At 44.6% G+C, this 19,001-nt stretch overlaps 1 protein-coding gene across 1 annotated transcript; it reads left to right on the top strand.

Annotated features, from left to right (window-relative positions):
• Positions 1 to 667: 667 nt before the first annotated feature.
• Positions 668 to 12,215, top strand: ISL1 (ISL LIM homeobox 1). The gene is made up of 6 exons (XM_003925873.4): positions 668 to 919; positions 1,778 to 1,967; positions 4,780 to 5,039; positions 7,093 to 7,379; positions 8,720 to 8,887; positions 10,968 to 12,215. The coding sequence occupies exons 1-6, from the start codon at positions 892 to 894 to the stop codon at positions 11,082 to 11,084; spliced, it is 1,050 nt and encodes a 349-aa protein (XP_003925922.1). The 5' UTR covers positions 668 to 891; the 3' UTR covers positions 11,085 to 12,215.
• The last annotated feature ends 6,786 nt before the right edge of the window (positions 12,216 to 19,001 follow it).

Here is a 19,001-nt window from a genome sequence, read left to right as displayed (position 1 = left end):
ATTCTGTTTCCCCTAGCGCACCGAGCGCAGCCAGTTCTGGAGGGAACTCACCCTCCCGAGCAGCCAAAGCGGGCCAGGCCCCGGGGATGTGCGCCCCGGCGTGAGACCAAACCAAGCTAAGCGGCCTGTTCCAAGTTCCCCCTTCTCCTAGAGCCCGGGAGGGACCTCGTCAACAGGTAGACCTACCCACCAGCCACTCGCCACCGGCGGCAGAAAGTGGGCCTCGCGCGCAACGCGGCCAGCCAGACTGCGGGGACCCCAGGAGCTCAGGGCGGAGGAGCAGCGCTGCGGGAGGCGAGGGCGCAAGCGACGCGGCCGGGAAGGAACGCGGGAGGGGGCAGAAGGAAGAAGAGGAGGAGGAGGAGAGGGAGGCCAGAGCCAGAACAGCCCGGCAGCCCGAGCATCGGGGGAGAACGGCCTGAGCCCGGAGTAAGTTGCCTCGGGATCCCTAATCCTCTCCCGCGGGCTCGCCGAGCGGTCAGTGGCGCACGGCTGCGGCGAGGCTGAAATATGATAATCAGAACAGCTGCGCCCCGCGCCCCGCAGCCAATGGGCGCGGCGCTCGCCTGACGTCCCCGCGCGTAGCGTCAGACCAATGGCGATGGAGCTGAGTTGGAGCAGAGAAGTTTGAGTAAGAGATAAGGAAGAGAGGTGCCCGAGCCGCGCCGAGTCCGCCGCCGCCGCAGCGCCTCCGCTCCGCCAACTCCGCCGGCTTAAATTGGACTCCCGGATCTGCGAGGGCGCGGCGCAGCCCGGCAGCGGCCCTTTCAGCTTTGGCAACCCCAAGGGCCACTGTTTCCCACTTAGCCACAGCTCCAGCATCCTCTCTGTGGGTTGTTGACCAACTGTACAACCACCATTTCACTGTGGACATTACTCCCTCTTACAGATATGGGAGACATGGGAGATCCACCAAAAAGTAAGAGGCTGTTTTACCTTGTGGGGCTCGATGTGCTGTTCTTGTGCGGGGGTCTCTCTCAGGCACTGGCTGAGGTGCCAAGGGCTCTTTAGAGTTGGAGTCATTGCCTGGAGAAAGAGAAAAGGTGGCTTTTTCTTGTTGCCGCCACGCCTGCATGCTTACTGTCGGTTCGGATCTTCGGGAAACTGATCGTACCTTGTGTTTGAATTCGCCTGTGTAGCCTCTAAACCTCTAGCTTTCTGGTGCTGAGCGGTGGTGATTTCCTCGTGGGGAATCCTGAGCTCTCTGAGGTTATATTATGTTGCAAAGGTCTGCCTGCACAGTCAATACCCAGAGATGTGAATTAGCATTAGACTTGCAAAAGAGAACGGGTGACAACTGTATTGATGTCTGCTCTTGCTAACAATATCCAGTCCTATGTGCTATTTAAGAGCCTGCTTCATGGAAAATATAGACATCCCTGCGTTCACTTAACGCTTCTAGTCAAAACCTTTTCTTTGACTTGACTTATCCATAATCTTTCCCGATGATTATAGCAAAAAGGAAGGAGGGGGAAAGAAGAAACACAAAATGAGCGGGTTTGATTGCGTGCTAGGCGTACAAATGCAGACTATTCAAATCTGCATTTTACATATATTCCACCTCCTTTTAAAAATGAGTCAAGGTTTTGATGGCACACTTCAATTACCATCCCAAAGTGCAATACTCTTAAAAAAAAAAAAAAAAAAAAAAAAGGAAAGGAAAAAAAAAAAAAAAGAAACCTCCCAGAGTATGCCCTATAAGAGAACGACACTAAAAGTGTGTTTATCTCTGTAGGAAGTAAACGGTTAGTCAATCATGTATTTATTTTCATTTCAGAAAAACGTCTGATTTCCCTATGTGTTGGTTGCGGCAATCAAATTCACGATCAGTATATTCTGAGGGTTTCTCCGGATTTGGAATGGCATGCGGCATGTTTGAAATGTGCGGAGTGTAATCAGTATTTGGACGAGAGCTGTACATGCTTTGTTAGGGATGGGAAAACCTACTGTAAAAGAGACTATATCAGGTATGGCATTTATACTTCTTCCCTAATTTTGTGAGATTTCCCTGACTCTCCCAACTCCTTATGTATTACTCGGTGTGGCTTTGTCTTTTTGTGAAGTTTGCCTCAGTGGAGTCTAGCAAGCCAGAGTTACCCTGTAAGTGTGTTACGAAAATCAAGCTATGCTGTTCATTTCATTTTTTTTTTTTATTTGAGAAAAGCAAAAACCCTAAGCAGTGGTATTCATAATTCTGGGGTATTGAGACTTGTTTAATTACTCCTGGAATTTTTGAAGAGCACAATTATTTTCCTCTCTCACCCTCCCTTTTGCAAAACAAAATTTTAAAAAGATGGAGAAGTTTGGATTTTAACTTTACAATACAGTCGATTTTTATTGTATAGTGCAGTGTTCTGTTTATTTGTTTCAGTCCTTTTTAAAACTAGTAACTTACAAATCCTTGGGTGGCATCAATGTAGGTGAAATAAAAGTTTGACTGAAGCATGTTTAGAGATGTACTTTGAAAGAGCAAGTACAAGTATTGCTCCTTTTATTTCTTGGGTAAAAACTCCTTCTGAGAAAACTTTAAAACCAGCCTACGTATTCCTTGCAAAAAACACCGGAAACTTAATCTTTTTAAATATTAACCCTTTGGTGACATCTAACTGTCTTTTCTTTCTTATCTTATCTGAGCTGATGAATTAGACACAGCAGATCAAATTGCCCATCATCTGTCTACGAACAATTGGTATATTTAGATAATTGAACAGCTTCCTTTCTCACATTAAAATCTGGTAACTGATAAAATGAGTGAATTGTCCATATTGTCAAGACAGAAACCACATAGGAACTTTCTGAGTTTGGTTTTGTTGTTTTGGAGGGTTTTTTTCCCCCCTCCAATTTATTCTGCATCAGGCTTTGCTAATCTGAAGTTTTCTCTGACTTATGTGTATATATCAGAAATTTTGTTTTCTGCCTTAGAAAGTGAGTAGTCTCTAAAGAAAATTGTATTCATTTTATTAACAAACAGAAGAGATATCACCATCCTTATTATGTTAAATAACAGCAAAATGTCATGTTAAAAATATCCAATGGCTACTAACAAGTAGTTAATTAGCTTTTGTAAGGCCCTTGGTTTCTGGGGCTTGAGAACTTTTATTAAAGTTTAGTAAAGACTTAATATACAGTCACAGTTTGCTCCTGCTCACTTAGTATTTCGCATATTTTTTCCTGTTTTTAAAAAATCATGACACAGAGGATATAATCTTGGTAGATAAAATTAACCTGGTGGGGGGAGGTTAATACTTTGGGGAGGGAGTGAAAGGAAGTAAGGGAAGTGGGGGTACAGGAAGGGGGAGGGATTTTCTAAATTGTTTGGTCACCAGCAAAGTCAAGTCTTCACCCTATGAAATGGAAGATCTCACATTGAGTAGGCGGAGGAAGGAAAAACTTTTGAATCCACCTTCTAACCTCTGATAAATGAGCATTTTCATTGTTTACTAGCTTGGTGTGTAAATGCAAGGTTCTAGAGAAGGAGAGCCCGCTTCAGGAGTATCTTTACTTCTGTGGAAATAGTATTTTGCTCAATTGCATACAGGCTTGCATGTGCCTAATTCAGGACCTAATCGTTTTTACTTTCTCTCCACTCTCTCTCAACCCTCTCTGTTTCTCTCTCTCTCTCTCTCTCTCTCTCTCTCTCTCTCTCTCTCTGTGTGTGTGTGTGTGTGTGTGTGTGTGTGTGTGTGTGTGTGTAAAATCTTGTAGTTGTAAAAGCAGAACAGACTGAATAATTAGATTTCCAAATCTCTCCTTGGGGAAGGATGATGCATCCTCCCATTATGTGGATCTTTTCCTCGCTCTTGCATTATTTCTGTTTGTAGGAATGCCCTAGCTTCTGTTACTCCTGAAAGATGGAGAAGGGGCCAGGGCAGTGCAGCCTGGATGGAATCTGTAAAGACTGTCCCTTGGTAAGGAAAGGCCAGCAGTGAGAAAGACCTTAGAAGTCGGTCTTTGCATTTTTCAGGCTGGTCATGGTTTTCAAGCAAATTGAAATAGAGGTAGATGATTCAGCAACTTGAAAAAGATTGAGGGAACAGATGCAGATTTAAAAAAATAATACAATAATACAAGGAAGAATGGAGAGGAAATTTTCTGTTCACATTGCTGCCTGAAGAATATCTCTAGTTGGAGAAAGACTGGAAAGTACTAGTGCAAAAGGGAGATGTGGAAACCCTCAGGGGTTTCCTTTTGTTATTCTGCTTGTTTATTTGTGAGTGTTTGCAAATCGAGTGGGGTGACAATCCCATTCCCTTACCTCCCTTTTTCTTGGAAGAAGGACTTTTTGTTGCAGTTTTAGACATTTCTAGAAGCAGAAATTGGGGGCTAGAGAAGTGAAAGTGTAGGTGTCGGTGGCCAACAGAGTTTTTCTGGATTCCTTTCTGCTAAAATTTGCAAGATAACACTGGGACTGATTGCTAGGGCAGCAGCCTGAGTTTGGAATCCATCAATACATTTTCTGTGGTACAAGCTAGGTGTTCTGAACTAAGAGTTATCGACTGAGACACAGAGGTTCATCGGGAAAGAAACTGGAGTAAAAGAAAGGGAGGAGGGCGGACGGGGGCGGGGGTGGGGGAAGAGAGATGGGGGAAGGCAGAGAGGCAGGGAGGAAGAGAGCTGGGTTTCATTTCTGTCCTGTTCCCAGCTTCTGTTTGGAAATGCTGTTTTCTCGGGGCGCCTTGCCCGGGATCTTGGGTCAGGGAAGTGATCGCCTGAAGTGACCCCCTCTTTCTGTGCTTCTCTCCCACTCTGGGCCGCCTCCCCCGCCCCTCCCCCGCACAGGTTGTATGGGATCAAATGCGCCAAGTGCAGCATCGGCTTCAGCAAGAACGACTTCGTGATGCGTGCCCGCTCCAAGGTGTATCACATCGAGTGTTTCCGCTGTGTGGCCTGCAGCCGCCAGCTCATCCCTGGGGACGAATTTGCGCTTCGGGAGGACGGTCTCTTCTGCCGAGCGGACCACGATGTGGTGGAGAGGGCCAGCCTGGGGGCTGGCGACCCGCTCAGTCCCCTGCACCCGGCGCGGCCTCTGCAAATGGCAGGTACTCCTCTGCCCGGCCCGGGTAGGTAGGCACCAGGTTAAACCAGCCGATGTGCCGGCGGCCACAATAACCCTGGTTAGCTGCAGGGGTGGTCATAGCGGTGGCTTGAAGTTAAATGAAGAAGTTCTGTACGCAATTTGCTCTGTGCTCTGCTCCTTTGCAGCAAGATTCAATGTACTCACTGTCTCCCTTGATTCTCCGAGCACACCTACACGTCTGTGTGTCTCTATAAGGGTACACATAAATGTACACCACTTGTATACACGTGTATACACACGCCCAAACATTACTTCCAGTTCGCTTTGGCCTCCAAATCTTGGCTTACTGAAAACGGGCTTCAGCTCCCAGCCAGGTATTCCCTTGCTGCCTAATTAAAGGGGAGGAGCCCCGGGTCCCTGAAGCTTCATCCTTTAACCCAATGAAGGAAGCTTAGGTGGCCTGAAGTATTTCGCCTCCCAGATCCGTTTTTCTTGTAAGTTGCTTCACACTCGAAATTTTTTTAAAATTTTTTTATCTTTTTGCGAGAGAACAAGACTGAAAAGATACAGTTTTAAAAACTACTGGCTGTTGCACAGAGCTGTAATTTAAAACTATCAGCAAGCTAATCTGCAGTAATTGCCTTTTAAAGGGAGCCTGCTTCTTTAAACCATTCGTTCTATGTGATTTGGTGAGAATTTCATCTTCAGGCCTGTAGTTGTTGCTCGAAATTGACCCCATAGGTGTTGGCTTGACCCTAGAGGGTTGCAGAAGTTGCAGGATTTGTATCATATAGATAAGAGGACCCTTTCCCAAGGAAGAGGAGTGGAAACACAGCAGGGTTTGCCAGAACCAAAGCCGTGGGTTACAAAGTGGACAGTGTTTCCAAACCTGACTTCCTGTCATGACTTCCCCTTTGCAGTTTTAAAGTATCAATTCCCAGTAAACACTGAAGGTGAGGAGACTAGCTCCCCCTTACCCCTCGGCCTTCTGGCAGCTCTAAGAATTCTGTTCAAGGGGATTTGTGACTAGCTTGCACCGGGGCAAAGCTCCTGTTCGGTGCTCCTGTTCGGTGGAGCCTGCACTCTGCTTGTGGGGAAGCACAGAGGAAGCTGAAATACCGGGAGGGAGGCGCGGTACATCTCCCAGCCACCGTTTATCTGGAGTCTAGGCAGCTCAGCAGACTTTTCTTTTCCATTGCTTGGGGTCAGTCCATCTCAGGAACATCCATGTATTACCTTAGATTTAATACTAAGAAAGAGCAGGGACTGGAAATACGGTAGAAAGAGCGAATTTCTTCAGCACCTTGACATGATTGTCCTCTCCGACTGAAGTTCAAGGCGTTCTGGCAGAGTTCTCGGCCTTGCCCTTGCAGAAGTCCCTGCTGGTGTAGTATTTATGGCTGTCACTAAAGTGCTCTGCGTTTCCTTCCCTGGTACCCTCTGTGGCCTTGGCCCGGGAGAAAATTCTGAGCCTGGAGAGGGTGGTAATCAATGTAACTGAGGCCCAGTCTGGGTACAAGGAAAGGTGAGAAGGGAGGAAAAACAGTGCTGAAAAATGCCACCCCTGCTGCGAACGGGTGGAGAGGGGGACAGACTTTGAGACCCGTTCGCCTTGGCTAACACTTTGTTGACACGAGGAGGGGCGGTGCTGCGTTCTGGGCCGGGATTATTCAGCATTGACCTCTGCAGATTAGAGAGGGAGATTTTATTCTCCCTTTCACCCTCTTCGCCTCTACCGCTGCTGCCCCCTGCTTTGTGTGCCGAGGCTGCAAACACTAGCCATTGTCCTGAAGTGTCTCGGGCCAGCGAGCCAGCAAGTGAGCGGGCGGGCGGGCAGCCGGCGGGCGGGTGAGCGAGCGGGCAAGTGACCCGGCGGGCGTGCGGGCGAGCAAGGGAAAGAGCGAGGAGGCGTGCGACTGAGTGAGTGGGCGACCGGGCGGGTGGGTGGCCATCGGATGCACGGGCGGGCAGGCGGGCGAGCGAGCGAGCGCGCTGGTGCTGAGCGGACCGGCGGGCTGGCGGGCGGAGAGCGACGGGGCGGCCCCCCAGCGCTCACGGCGCTCCTTGCCCCACAGCGGAGCCCATCTCCGCCAGGCAGCCAGCCCTGCGACCCCACGTCCACAAGCAGCCGGAGAAGACCACCCGCGTGCGGACTGTGCTGAACGAGAAGCAGCTGCACACCTTGCGGACCTGCTACGCCGCCAACCCGCGGCCCGACGCGCTCATGAAGGAGCAACTAGTAGAGATGACGGGCCTCAGTCCCCGTGTGATCCGGGTCTGGTTTCAGAACAAGCGGTGCAAGGACAAGAAGCGAAGCATCATGATGAAACAACTCCAGCAGCAGCAGCCCAATGACAAAACTGTGAGTGGCTCTGGGGCTGGGCAGGGAACAGTGAGGGGGAAAGGGACGTGGCATGCGAGGTGCGTTCCTGGTACCCAGTCTGACCGGTGCTCGGTGCTCGCGGTTTTCGATCCTGCTCCTGGGCTAGAGTTTGGCCAGGGCTGCCACTCATCCCCACCCCCACCCCTGTCCCCGGGGAGAGGCTGCCCAGCGGCGCCTGCCGCCAGCCGAGGGAGGGCGGGGCAGCTCGGAGGCTTCTTGCGCCAGGGTAGCGGCAGCCTGGTCCCAACCTCGTGGATGGGCTTGTGCACCAACACCTCGCCTGCACCCCTGAACCCGAGAAACGCCGTCCCTCCCTCTGAGGGCAGGCGGCAACAAGGGTTAGGCCGGGTTTTGCCAACATTCAGATCGTCGGTTCCTCACTTACAGAAGAGGGAGGGATAACACCCTGGGTTCCTGCCTAGATCCAGGGGTTCCGTGGTCAGATCACCCTGTAAGCCCCAGGGCACACCACACGTCTGAGAGAGGTCGGCCGCTGCCCTGCGTCTTCAGGCCGGCCAGAGAGGTCCCCCAAGGTGACCTGCATGCCCAGGGCACCCTCTGCTCCAGGCGAAGCACAGGCCTCCACAGAAGCCTCAGGCCCCTCGCAGCACTATCCACTGTTATCATGGTCCCACGGAAGCACCCACTCTTCAGGCCTCCTGGTGACGTTAAGCTAGAGTTTCTTTTCTTTCTTATTTTTTTCTTTTCCTTTTTACTGCTTCTGCCCTATTTTTAAATGCCATAAAACCTGCTGTCATTAAACTGGGCCAAGGCTGGCCAAGACTGGGCCAGGGCACTTTCTGAGTTGGTTAGTACATAATAGCACAATAGGAGCCAGACCTAAATGCTTTTGGGGGATGGAGTAGGGGGGGCTGGCTCCTCCTTGAGAAGAACTGCTTGGAAAAAAATCTGCAGCTAACTGAAACTGCCTAGAAAACTACCATGTCTAGAGGCTGAAGGGAAGCCCAGCCTACCTCAGCTTTCTAGTTCTGGGAAGCTATGGCCTGGGAAGGCAGATGGGAGGAATTGGGCTGAGCTGTGAAGGTAAGGGGGAAGAAGAAAATCATAGTAGAATTTGGTTTAATCAGGTCCATGCAGACCTAATAGTCCAGCCCACAGAGGCAGAAAAACAAAACACAATAAAACAAAACTGAATTATAGCTAATATTCATAGGTACAGCAGATTAACTGAATCAATAAAGGCCCCTATATAGATAAGATAATACCAGGGTATATTTGCTTAGCCTGTGCAGACAATGGAGGGAGGGAATTTGCTCATTAACATGTTGGGATTGGTGTGGGGGGGCACCTATCCACAGAATATCCAGGGGATGACAGGAACTCCCATGGTGGCTGCCAGTCCAGAGAGGCACGACGGTGGCTTACAGGCGAACCCAGTGGAGGTACAAAGTTACCAGCCTCCTTGGAAAGTACTGAGTGACTTCGCCTTGCAGAGTGACATAGATCAGCCCGCTTTTCAGCAACTGGTAAGTGTCAGCTCCCAGTTGGAAGAGGCTGAATTCCCATCAGGGGATTCTGGTTTAACTGTCACACACTGAAAGATTCTGTGGGGAGGGTGTCTTCTTCCCCTCAGGGTTGGGGAGAAACCAAGGAGGCGGGCAGCGAAGAGAAGGGAGACAATGCACGAAAACGAACCTCTCGTGCATCTTTTTTTCTTTTTTTAATGAAACTGCAAAATTTGACCATATAGGTTAAATTTTCCATTAATCAGACCTTTGAAGGATTAATTTCAAGGTACCTAACTAGGTAGCATGTGCTAGAAGATGTACAGTGTTGGAGAATCATACATCTCAGATTTTTAGAGTTGTCAAGGACTTTGGGAGATCATCTTGGCATTTCAATCAGCAATTAGTAAGTTGACTCCTTCCTGAGCATCTAGAGAATAGGATGTATAAGGAGCCTGATCAAGGTGATTGTAGTACATCATCAGTGCTATAATACATAATCAGTGTTGTTGCCAATAAACAGTAGGCACATGTCTGGGTGCAGTTTTCAAACATATCAGTAAAGATTATTCAAATAAATACATTTGTTACTGTATCCCTTGCTTGGGACGTCTTCATTCAGAATGTAGGACGGCTCAAATGTTTTCAAGTGTATGAGTTCAAGTGTCACAGGGTCACACACTGTGTTCCATGTTTAGCAAAAGGGACACAAGCTCTACCAATCAGAGGTAAAGTGTTTAGTCTGTGAAAATGTGTTATAGCATTAACATGTTTTCCACATCCAGTGAAGAGAAAATGAATTCACATTTTGTCTAGAAAAGGCTTAAGGGGTCAAGATAAATAAGAACAATAAATATCTGTCCTTTGTCATAAGCTGTATTTATACGTATGATTTTTTTTTCTTAAAGAGTAATCAGCCCTATAGAATCCTGTTTTATAAAATGTAAAGATCTATCCTGAAACCTTGTTCTTTTTTCTTTTTCTTTTTCTTTTTTTTTTTTTTTTGGAAATGAAGCTTTAGTTAGAGGTGAGCTCTTTACCCATATTTACCTGGAGGGCATTTGCTTTCTCAGTGTCAACATTAGGTAATTGGCCAGAGGCAAGTAGTTAAAGGGGCTTGGCCCCAGGCTGGTGTTTGCAAATGCTAACTAGGTGCAGAGGCTAGAAGTGCCTTAATCTCATATTGGAAAAATTTACTGTAGAAAGAAATGTGGGCTCTGGAACTAGAAAAAATAATGACTTATTTTAAGGTCATTAATCTGTTGAGTTCCTTGAGCAAAACCTAAATCACAGAAAGAAGGTATTATGGGGAGGGTTCAGGGCAGCTGAGTGTTTGCACTTTCTGAAACTTTAGTGTCTGATAAGAGCAGTGGAGGGGAAGCTGAGGCAGGAGTGGGCATGGTTAGAGAAGGTTTCCAACAACAGTACAGTGCTTTTAGGGTTAAAAGAAGGAGCCAGATATTTAAGAAGGAGTCAGATATTAGGATGAAAAGGAGTCAGAATGGGATGATGTCATAATATATGGGTCTCATTTTGTAAGGAAGAGCCTGATTTAAAGAGAGAGAGAAAAAAAGGCCAAGAGGCAGCAGGACCAACAAGGAAGAATGCCCAAGCAAGGAGCCTGCTGAGGAGTTAATCGTTGTTCTGTGGAGTCTCCTCTCACTCTCCCATGGAAGGATCTGAGCATGTTACGGATTTTCCAACTGAAGAAAAGAGTCTTTGATGCCTAGAGACTGACAGCTCGCCTACTCCCGGGGCAACTTGTAGCCAACAGGATAATTTTATTTTGAGCATGCATAGTAGAGTTGTGATGCCATTTTACGGTGGGAAACACATTTGTTCTTAAATAATTTAATGCAACATAATGTTGGGAATTCAGTTTCGGTTAAAACAGATCTTTTGGAAGATGGGAACGTGAGGATGTCTTCTCAAGTCATTCTCCTCCAGGCTTTCTCTAAGCCTGTTAAAATTAAGTTATCTATGTGGATATCTTTACCTACCTATATATCTACACAGACATTTCCACCTACACATATGATGAGTTTATAATCCTTTTATGAATACTATTACAGTGTCCTTTATTTCTCAACCTTCTATGCAGGTCAATTTTTCAGAAGGAGGACCGGGCTCTAATTCCACTGGCAGTGAAGTAGCATCAATGTCCTCTCAACTTCCAGATACACCTAACAGCATGGTAGCCAGTCCTATTGAGGCATGAGGAACATTCATTCTGTATTTTTTTTCCCTGTTGGAAAAAGTGGGAAATTATAATCTTGAACTCCGAAACAAAAGTATTTAACGACCCAGTCATTGAAAACTGAATCAAGAAATGAATGCTCCATGAAATGCACGAAGTCTGTTTTAATGACAAGGTGATATGGTAGCAACACTGTGAAGACAATCATGGGATTTTACTAGAATTAAACAGCAAACAAAGCGCAAAACCCAATATATGCTATTCAATGATCTTAGAAGTGCTGAAAAAAAAAAGACGTTTTTAAAACGTAGAGGATTTATATTCAAGGATCTCAAAAAAAGCATTTTCATTTCACTGCACATCTAGAGAAACACAAAAATAGAAAATTTTCTAGTCCATCCTAATCTGAATGGTGCTGTTTCTATATTGGTCATTGCCTTGCCAAACAGGAGCTCCAGCAAAAGAGCAGGAAGAGAGACTGGCCTCCTTGGCTGAGAGTCCTTTCAGGAAGGTGGAGCTGCATTGGTTTTCGATGTTTTAAGTTGACTTTACCAAGGGGTAAATTGAAATCCTGGGTCTCTTGGCCTGTCCTGTAGCTGGTTTATTTTTTACTTTGCCTCCTCTCCCCTTTTTTTGAGATCCATCCTCTATCAAGAAGTCTGAAATGACTTTAAAGGTTTTTGAATTGAGATTTAAAAACCAACTTATACCGCATTGCAACAAGGTTACCTCTATTTTGCCACAAGCGTCTCGGGATTGTGTTTGACTTGTGTCTGTCCAAGAACTTTTCCCCCAAAGATGTGTATAGTTATTGGTTAACATGACTGTTTTCTCTCTTTCTGGAAATAAAAAGGAAAAAAAAAAAGGAAACTTTTTTTGTTTGCTCTTGCATTGCAAAAATTATAAAGTAATTTATTATTTAATTACTATTATTTAATCAGAAGACTTGCCACTTTTCATGTCATTTGACATTTTTTTGTTTGCTGAAGTAAAAAAAAGCTAAAGGTTGTACGGTGATCTTTGAATTATATGTCTAATTCTATGTGTTTTGTCTTTTTTCTTAAATATTATGTGAAATCAAAGCGCCATATGTAGAATTATATCTTCAGGACTATTTCACTAATAAACATTTGGCATAGATAAATAAATAAACACAGTGATCCAGGTCCCTCTTTTGTGTTTACAAACAAGCTATTCAAATGTCTGCAACTACTATGGATTGCATGTGAATTGGGCTAAGCTGACAAACAGTAGGAGTGATATTGTAATTGCAAGTAGTTAAGGTTGAGTTTGCAAGTTTGGGTTTCAATAGTTGGATCAAAGTTGGTTGGAAGCCCTTAGCTCTCAGCTAGGATAATGCTACTGGTTTTGTGAAAATGAGATGCTGTTCTCTGCCCTGCCCCCTCTCTTTCCTTCCCTCATCTCTTTCTTGCGGTACACCATCCATTCACCTACCCCAAATAGGAAGAAGGTTTTGCTTAAAATGGCTTTTGATTCAGAATCAGTATTTTATTTTCTTAGAATAAGTGATTTACACCAAAGTCTCCTGCTTGGGATTGTTGGAATGACCCGTATGTCAAATATATAAGCTCTTGGTAAAAGAGAGGCTTTCTGCCTAGCCAGTGAGGTATGACCATTATTTACCAGTGGCGGCTGTCAGCCGATTGAGAAATGCTGCTCTATTTGTGCAGAAGGAACAGGCCTAGAGAAAGAGCATGCTCTGCATTTCCCAGAACAGTCAGTGTTTGCATTTTCTTGCCTCTTCTCCCCTCTCCCATCTCCTCTTCATCCTTTCCCCAAGTCCAATTTCAAACATCTCAGGAAGGATGACTGGCTATGGGGAGAAACACGCCATATGTTCTGTTGGGAAACCGCCTTTTATGGGATGGGGTAGCGAGTCGTGCGCTTTGCTGGACCCATCGGCGATCAGAGGAGCATGCTCTCTGGGACAGACTATTCCCCCTCTGGCATTTAGCAGTAGTTAAAGTGCGAGAGCCAGAACCCCAGAAAAGATAAATGGCACTGCTCGAAATCGGAAGTCTCGGGGCTTCCTCGTTTGCTGGCGTAGAGTTAGGATTTGGGGCTCCACCCTGTTCCCTCTCCTCCCTTCATCCCCACCCCAGGATGATGCTTTCACTCTGGAAACTGGATTCATTTGTATGCGCGAGTGTAATACCGTTTTCAATATCTGATGATTCTTAATAAATATGAAAGCTAAATTACCCTAACCGTGTGTCTTGTGGCGTACCCACTTTGGGCTCGATAGGGTGAGGTGGGGGCCGAGCCCCTCAGCTCTCAAGTCGCTTTCACCCTCTCCAAACCTGCGCAAGTCTGGAAGCCAGCCTCAATTAGGCTTTTGTTTGGCTTGGTTCTACATAACGGGTTAATTACAGGCTCTAACGTGGGGGCAGAGAGAAAACAAACTTTGCATTGAAAATATTACAGTGCGTTAGACATGCCCGTTGATTACTTTGATTGTTGTGTCTAATTCTTGACAGAGGGGTAATAATTTGGCCGGGATAATAATGGCTTGCAGTCTTCTGCTGAGAAAAACAGGAGTTACGTCTTATCTCACACGGATCTTCTCTGGGAAAGGTTCTTTTTTTCTTTCTTTTTACTCAGGTCTCCGTCCTGTAATCTCTTGCCAAAAGACTTTACTCTTTTAGCTTCCCATTCACTATTTCTATTGGTCTCTTTTTTCCGTTTTCCTCACCATCACAGCTGAAATGGCAACTAATATGCATGTGTAAGGGTGGCAGGTTCAACGTGAATATTGGTGTCCTGCCTGCAAAGTTACTCAGAGTCTAAGCCTTCCTTACTTGGAAAACACTGGACCCCTTTCCCCAGCCATAGCCTCTGGTGGACTCGAAAATGTTAGGAACTGGAGCTGGAAAACACTTTATTTAGGGTTTGAATGCAATAGAGAGACTTAAGTGAGGCACGCATCTTTGTGAAGCTTTTTCCTCCTGGAATTGATTTGTAAGATTAAGAACATGTTTGCATATTTGGGTGTGGGGCGGTGATGTTTTGCATATATCGATGTCAGCCTGTTCTGAAGTCCACCGCTTGAATTTAAGCACAATAATTTAGGGAGGGGCAGATGAATGATTTAGTTTCACTTGCTAGATTCAAGATATTTGTTTCCTGATGGCTGAGAATGGATTGATGGGTCAATAGATTCTAGTTCTTTCATTATTTATATGAAGATGTGTCTTCCCCTCTGGACTCCTCAGCCTGGGCTCTAAAATGTGTAGCTGAAATGTCTTTTTGTTTGCAGCTCATCTCTTGCATACTCTCCTCTTCTCTGTACACCTCTGGAGACTGAGTTTTGAGCTCTGCTCTTATAATGAAATTCTTCCTGTTGGTTATTATCTTTGATCGTCCCTCCCTTATTACTCTGAATTCCTCCTTCTGGACATTATGACTCATTTCCTCCAGCTTCTGCAAGTTAAAATGTAATGCAACTAAAACCATCTAGTATGCTCCCCTTAAATCAGAAAATTCTTATCAATGTCTGTAGTCTTAAAGACAGGATTTTTTTCCCCCTATAATTTCAGCACAATACTATCTTCCATTTCAGCCTATTTTCCCTCTATCCCATTCATCAAATGAACTTGGGTTTTCTTACAATCAAAAAAGTTCTTTTCTAAGTTAGAATCATGTTTGGACATCATTTTTTTTCTCCATTGAAACAAGGTTTCTGGTTATTTGCAATTCTGTGTGGGTATGTGTACCCACTTGCCTAGTAACAACCCTCTTAGAGTTCAAGATTAAATAGATGACTTTGTGATGCTTGGCTGCTATTCACCCTGATCAACTTGTTAAACTCATAATGTTGACCTTTTTTCTGGTATATCTTATCTTTTTGATACTAGCTAAAGAGACATTGTGCTTTCAGGTTACCTTGGAAGGACTTTGCATTTCCCTAGCACCTTGAATTTTAAGCCACAAGATCGATCTCGTGAAATATAACTGTTGTAAATCCCATGTGGCTTTACTTAGCATTTTATTTTTTCTTTAAAAAAGAAGAAGAAGTTAAAAAGGTTAAAATCAATCTCAGTTCAAACCCTCAGAAGAGCTAAGCTTGGGTGGCACCCAGCCGCTTTGGGTTTCTAATCTCATTCCTAATATGAGTGAACTGTCTAAGCAGAAAGTACTTATTTTCTTATTTGTAAAGTTCAGTTCAGTCAACTTTTGTAAATGAGATTTATCATCCAAATGATGCCTGAGTTCTGTTCCTCTGGGAATATTTACTTCCTTTTTGCTAATCAACAATTAAAGATTTACATTGCAACAGGGCAAATTGTTTTTCTTGGGGGGTGGGAGAACAAATAGGAGGGGCAATTTTTGTGTATTTATTTTAAGTGTTCTCTTAAAAATGGCCCCACATCTTGAATTCTCAAAAACTGTTTAAAATGAAAAGTAACTTGTACAGTGTGAGTTGGTATTTTTAAACTAAAATGCAAGTAGTTAATTCAAGGCTCTGGCAGCCGATTTTGTTTACTGATCTTTTCTGATTGTTGTTTTCTTGATAATGGAGCAAGCCACCGAATGGCTGTTTGAGCCTAGGCGCCACAAACATAAACTTCACAGCTTACAATGTCCCAAGCCGTGATGGAGGATCTCTCCACACCTCCCAGAGACTTCTGAAGTGTAGACAGAGAAGTTGGTTCACAGGGAGCAAAGGAGGGGGAGGGGCGGTAGGGAAGGCTGCTGAGTGTTTGCTGTGAGCATTGTTACTATCACGTCCTTTAATTTTTATGGTGCTTAAGCTGTTGCCTCCAAGAAGCCAGTTTCTGTGTCTTGAGGAAGCCAGTCTCTTCTCGGAACGGTGCTTAAGACTCCTTGGTTCTAATTTGTAAAAATTTATTTTGCAAATCTTTCTGCTTAATTATCTCTCTGCAATAGTGCTCAGCATTGATAAGCAAAACGTTCTAAAAACAAAATTATATATACGTATGTGTGTGTACATTCATACAAATATACATATATATAATATACACATATATATATAATTTTCTTTATATCATTTATATATGTATGAATACACACAGGCACACACACACACACACACACACACACACACACACACACACACATACACGGCCCCCAAAGAAAACCACCTGGATTTGGAAGAAAGATGTGGGATAAGACTGCTTTTCTCCAGATGGGAAGGAAAGACACGTTGACCCTCCCTCTCCGAAGCCATGTGCAAGATTCTGCTTAGCCTTAGAACTGCTTATTCCTTGCCTGGGATCCTCTTTCCATTCCACTGATCAAAAGTTAGTGTTCATTTTGAAGTGATGCTATTTGAGGATTTGATCGAGTTAGCTACTTAATTTTGCGGATCGTCTCAGTGGTTCTACCCCCGGATTCATCGCCCACGTGCAGCGGGCAGGGCAGCGCCTGTGTGGACTCAGGTTAGGGGTGGGACGTGCCGGGAATGGGGGACCCGGACACTGGTCTAACCAGCCCCGCCACTCCCGCGGGCAAGTCAGCCCTTGATCCCTTAAGGAAGCGACAATCGTCGTGGTCAGAGAGAGGAAAATAAGGGTTTTTCTGGGCCCTTCTCTTTCAGGAGTCGATCAGGTTGGCAGATCTGGAGGACTAATCCAAACAAGGCGCTTGACTTGTGAGGTCGCGAGTCTAGACAGAGCTGGTGGCTCGGCGGCTCCTTATCTTTCCCTGGAATCAGCCGAAGAGGCGCTCCCCGGCCCACTCCGCTCGGCTCGCCCGGGTCCGGAGCCACCGCTCGACGCAGACTGCACAACAAACACAGCACCTGAGGCTTTACAGCTCGCTTTATTGTTTAATGGAGAATGCTGCATAACATTTATTTGTCTTCTTGGTTTGGCGACCTGGCGGCTTTGCAGCCACGGACGCTGGGTGTGGGTGTGCGCCAGCGCCCGGCTGTTTGGGTCCAGACGTTGAGCAGCGCCGGGCGCTCCACTCCCGCACCGCGCGTGTAAGCGCGCCCGGCTCCTCTGTCCCTGCGCCCTCGGGTCCCTGGAGAGGGCCTTAGGGATACCCAACTGCAGCCCCTTTCATGCTTCCCAAGCCCGGAGGCGGAAAGGTGGAGGGACAGTGGGAGAAAGCGTAGGCTAGGGGTCTTTGGCTAATCCGGTATCTCCTCTTGCTTCCTGGAAATGACAGTTTTGCGCCAATGCCATTTACGGTTGGCAGGGTCAGCGGACTCTGACGCAAGGGCAATCAATAAAAACATTTAGTTCAGTAATAAGCTGAGTTTTTTTCCCGAATGTACTGAGAAGGGTGTGTCACCGTCTTGGACAAGGTGTCCCTGCGTAGCCGATCACCCTTTTCCCCATGAGTACAAACACATAGCGTGACTTTCCAGTGTTTTTGTGACCACTTCACAGGGCACATCATGGAAGCCTTGGTCTTTCCTAACCGCCTGCCACCACAAACAGACTGAGAGTGTTAGCCACTTGGGAGCAAGGGAACTACTGGGACAGATTTTGCAAAACCTTTTTTTTTTTTTTTTTTTTTTTTGGAGGAGCAAATAGCTGGGCTTGGAGATTTATAGTCAAGGATTTTGTGGCTCGAATTCCAAATTAATTGAGATTAAGTTGTTTATCATTTTGGGCCTTCCCAATGGGATTTGTTTTTTCTTGTTTCAAGAAAAAGGGGTTTCTAGTTACATCTTAGAACTTACCCTTCTAGTCTGCAAGTGTGTGTGTGTGTGTGTGTGTGTGTGTGTGAGAGAGAGAGAGAGAGAGAGAGAGAGAGAGAGAGAGAGAGAGAGAGATTGGCATAGAATGGGTAATACTGCCTCTGTCTGAAAACTAACCTAGATGTAGATTAGAGTGATTTCGTTATGTGCTTAACGTGGTGTTAATAGAAACGCCACATCTCCCAGCTTTGGTGACACGGAAAATCCATACCTTCATGCTTTTCCCTGCCTCTTTTCTGTGTCACAGCTGTGTGTCACCAAGAAAAGAAAAAAAAGAAAAGAAAAGAAAGAAAGAAAGAAAGAAAGAAAGAAAGAAAGAAAGAAAGAAAAAGACAAGGCAAAATACAAGTTTTGTGAAATTGAAGAATTTCTGTAGGGAGATTATTTTTTATTATTATTTCTTTCTCCAGGAAACAATCCTTAACAATAACTCAGGCACAGACTTTTTTTTTCTCATGGGTAAAGGTTACTGTTTATTTTGAGCTGTCACAAATACAATGTGTTGTTTGAAACTTGTTAAAGTTAGCAGGTATGTAGAGATAATACTAGACAGGCCACTGAATATGATTAAGTAAAATATGGTGGGAATTAGCTTTAAGGGCAATAAAAGATTTTACTTTTATCTAATAGTTTTTTAATTAATATTTTCTCAAAAAGTATTATCTATTTTCTCAGAGTTCTGTAATAACAAACAGTAAGCTTGTTCAGTGCACAGTAAAGATAAGATTTGCAAAATCTTACTTGTGCACGTTCTATTCTGTGGTTATTTTGCTAATTTTAATTACTCATATTTTCAATAAGTTTTAAATAAGTTTTCTTTCCCTCCATAAAAAAAAATTGCCTCCACCTAGGTAAAGACATATTTTGTCTTAAAATTTTCAATTGTTATTTATTAGAACAACTATTAATTTGGTTTTTAAATTATAAACAGGAGGTTTACTTTACAAATAATTGTAACCAAAAATTCTGTATCTGATTGTTGGATTAGGAGGAAATAGAAAAAAAAAGAATTAGATTTTTAAAAAGAATATATAATTTGAAACAGTGTATTTTAAGTATGGAAAGTAGTAAAAATCTAATAGTAAATCCTAAAAGTATAACTGCTGGTTATTTAAATTTTTATTTCAGTAGTCCTAGAATTTTTGTTACGGGAGATCAGTTCTCAAAAAGAAATAGTTGAAATAAGAATAGACTGGCAACCTAAAAAACAGTGTTCCATTTACAAAACAAAATGAGTGATTTTGTTT

Source organism: Saimiri boliviensis, chromosome 1 (assembly GCF_048565385.1).
Source record: "Saimiri boliviensis isolate mSaiBol1 chromosome 1, mSaiBol1.pri, whole genome shotgun sequence".
NCBI lineage: Eukaryota > Metazoa > Chordata > Mammalia > Primates > Cebidae > Saimiri > Saimiri boliviensis.
This window is presented reverse-complemented; position numbering and strand designations above follow the sequence as displayed.